Source organism: Triticum urartu, unplaced genomic scaffold, assembly GCF_003073215.2.
Source record: "Triticum urartu cultivar G1812 unplaced genomic scaffold, Tu2.1 TuUngrouped_contig_6900, whole genome shotgun sequence".
Taxonomy (NCBI): Eukaryota; Viridiplantae; Streptophyta; class Magnoliopsida; order Poales; family Poaceae; genus Triticum; species Triticum urartu.
In genome coordinates this window covers 1-2,060 of record NW_024117700.1, presented here as the reverse complement: position 1 = coordinate 2,060, position 2,060 = coordinate 1, and the positions used below count along the sequence as shown (strand labels likewise).

Below are 2,060 nucleotides of genomic sequence, written 5' to 3'. Positions count from 1 at the left end.
GCTAGCAGTTCTATGCCTTTCCCAACACTTGTTCATTCAGTGGACCATGAAATGGTATGGTTTTCATAGGGTAGATAGCAGAATTGTATCCTGCTCCACGAAAACACTAAGCAATCTCAACCTGAACTTTGAAGCTCCAGACAGCACCTAATAATTAGGTAAAGGCTTCTGAGTCACCAAATTTCAGTGGTCACAAGTTGAACTCTGCCATTGAGATATTTTAAAACAAGATTTCATATAATCCTTTTCAAGCTTGATTAAACAAAAACTATTCTCAAGACTCCAGAAATACACATCACTAATTAATGGCCGTGTGCTGATGTTCTTGGATGCAAAGTGCAAGCAAATAATAACAGTTCTTGTGTTAACAACTTAATGATACGGTTCATGCGGTCACAATAAAAACTAAAACAAACTAACAACCAAAAGTGACAACACTTGTAACACACTTCACTGTCAAATCAACACCTTTCTACCTCAGAGAAAATCATTTTTTGCCTCCAGCAGTGTGCACTTTGGGTACTCCCTTCTTTTTAGATGATCAGTCCTCATGTTAGTAGCATAGTGAAATATGGCAAACGACTCAATCCCAGCGGTCATTCTCTTCTTCAGTGAGATCCTCTGCCTTTTAGTCCAGGGGTACCTGCCAGGCTTCTTGTCCGGGCAATTGTCACACTCCAACCCACAACACAGGAACACATCCTCTAGATTGACCGCCGCCGCGAGAACACGTCTGACATAACTCACAAAGCAATCTTCAGATTCAAAGCCAAACATGACGAGTGTGACCAAACTGTGGTGTTGGAAATCTGCCGCGGCTGAGTCCCACTCTACACCCTTGTTCTCACTATATGATTCTTCTTTCCTCTTCTCCTCGTCCATTTCCATTTTACACTCATGATCCCATACCTGCATGGCAGCAAAAAGGGCAAAGACGAAAATAAATTGTCAATAGAGCAGCCACCTTTGGTATCTGGTGAGACAATATTGCAAAAACTTAAGCCCATGTGGCCAAAAAAAATATCTTTAGGTAAACACATACCGTTATGTATAGCTCCTTCAGTAAGGGCGCAGCTTCAAGAAAATACATTGTCCAGGTGAGATCATACCCTTCAGGAAGATCAACTATATTCAAAAACCTTAGTTGGCGGAAAACAGATGCCAAACATTGCGTCGGACATTCTGGCTGCACCCAAATCTGCAACGAACAAGCACATGATGAGATGGGCAGAGAAAAAGTGAAGGCACACAGCTCGCAAAGCAACAATCACGACTTACCTTTTCGGAACAAAATCGCAACTTCAGGTCTCGTATAGAGCTACCACTAAGAAACTCACTTAACTTCACCATCTTGTGGTAACTAAGGCTGAGATTTGTGAGGCTTACAGCCTCCAGCAATGGGACATGACCAATTAACAGTGGATCTTGGAATTGCAGCCAGCCTTCAAAGACCATCCTTGTGAGTTGAGGGAGCCAGTTCAGCATAACTCGTTCGAGACTACAGTGGACAATACTAAGCTCACTGAGATGAGAATGTTCAACTGGCAGTGTGCTGCAATCACCAGAGTCGCAATTGTACAAACGAAGACGCTTCAACCGCTTGCAAGTGATGAGGACATTGGATATGTCTGATTCACCAAATCTCAAATTCTCGAGGTCGAGGGCAGTGAGACCACCAAACTCACTTGGACAGGCATCAAAGAACAGCATGAAATTTCTCGCGGAGGTGACCAGATCATCCTCAACCATGTCAATGATGTCATACGCCCCTGTCATAACACTGAATTTGACATCCTCGACCAAGTGTGCCGTCATGGCATGACAAACAGCATGCCCAATGGATATGGGGACATCGTCTCTCAAGTAGAACGTGGTCCACAGAAGGCGGATGGTGTGTTCTCCAGGATTTCTGCGTGTCAGTATGCTCTCTCCAGGATTTTTTGTCGAAAGAGACCCTCTGCCCACTGAAATTGCTAAAAGAGACCCCCTACGGACGAAATTGACAAAAGAGACCCCCTCACAAGTGGCGGCAGGCGCGGCAGGCGACACGTGTCACCTGC

General features: G+C 44.4%; 1 protein-coding gene across 1 annotated transcript; it reads right to left on the bottom strand.

The window, feature by feature from the left end:
* Nucleotides 1–392: 392 nt before the first annotated feature.
* LOC125531236 lies at nucleotides 393–1,987 on the bottom strand (the record flags this gene model as incomplete). Its single annotated transcript, XM_048695645.1, has 3 exons — nucleotides 393–909; nucleotides 1,043–1,198; nucleotides 1,279–1,987. Coding segments are annotated over 3 exons (1,297 nt in total), but the record flags the coding sequence as incomplete, so codon positions are not given.
* Nucleotides 1,988–2,060: the final 73 nt, after the last annotated feature.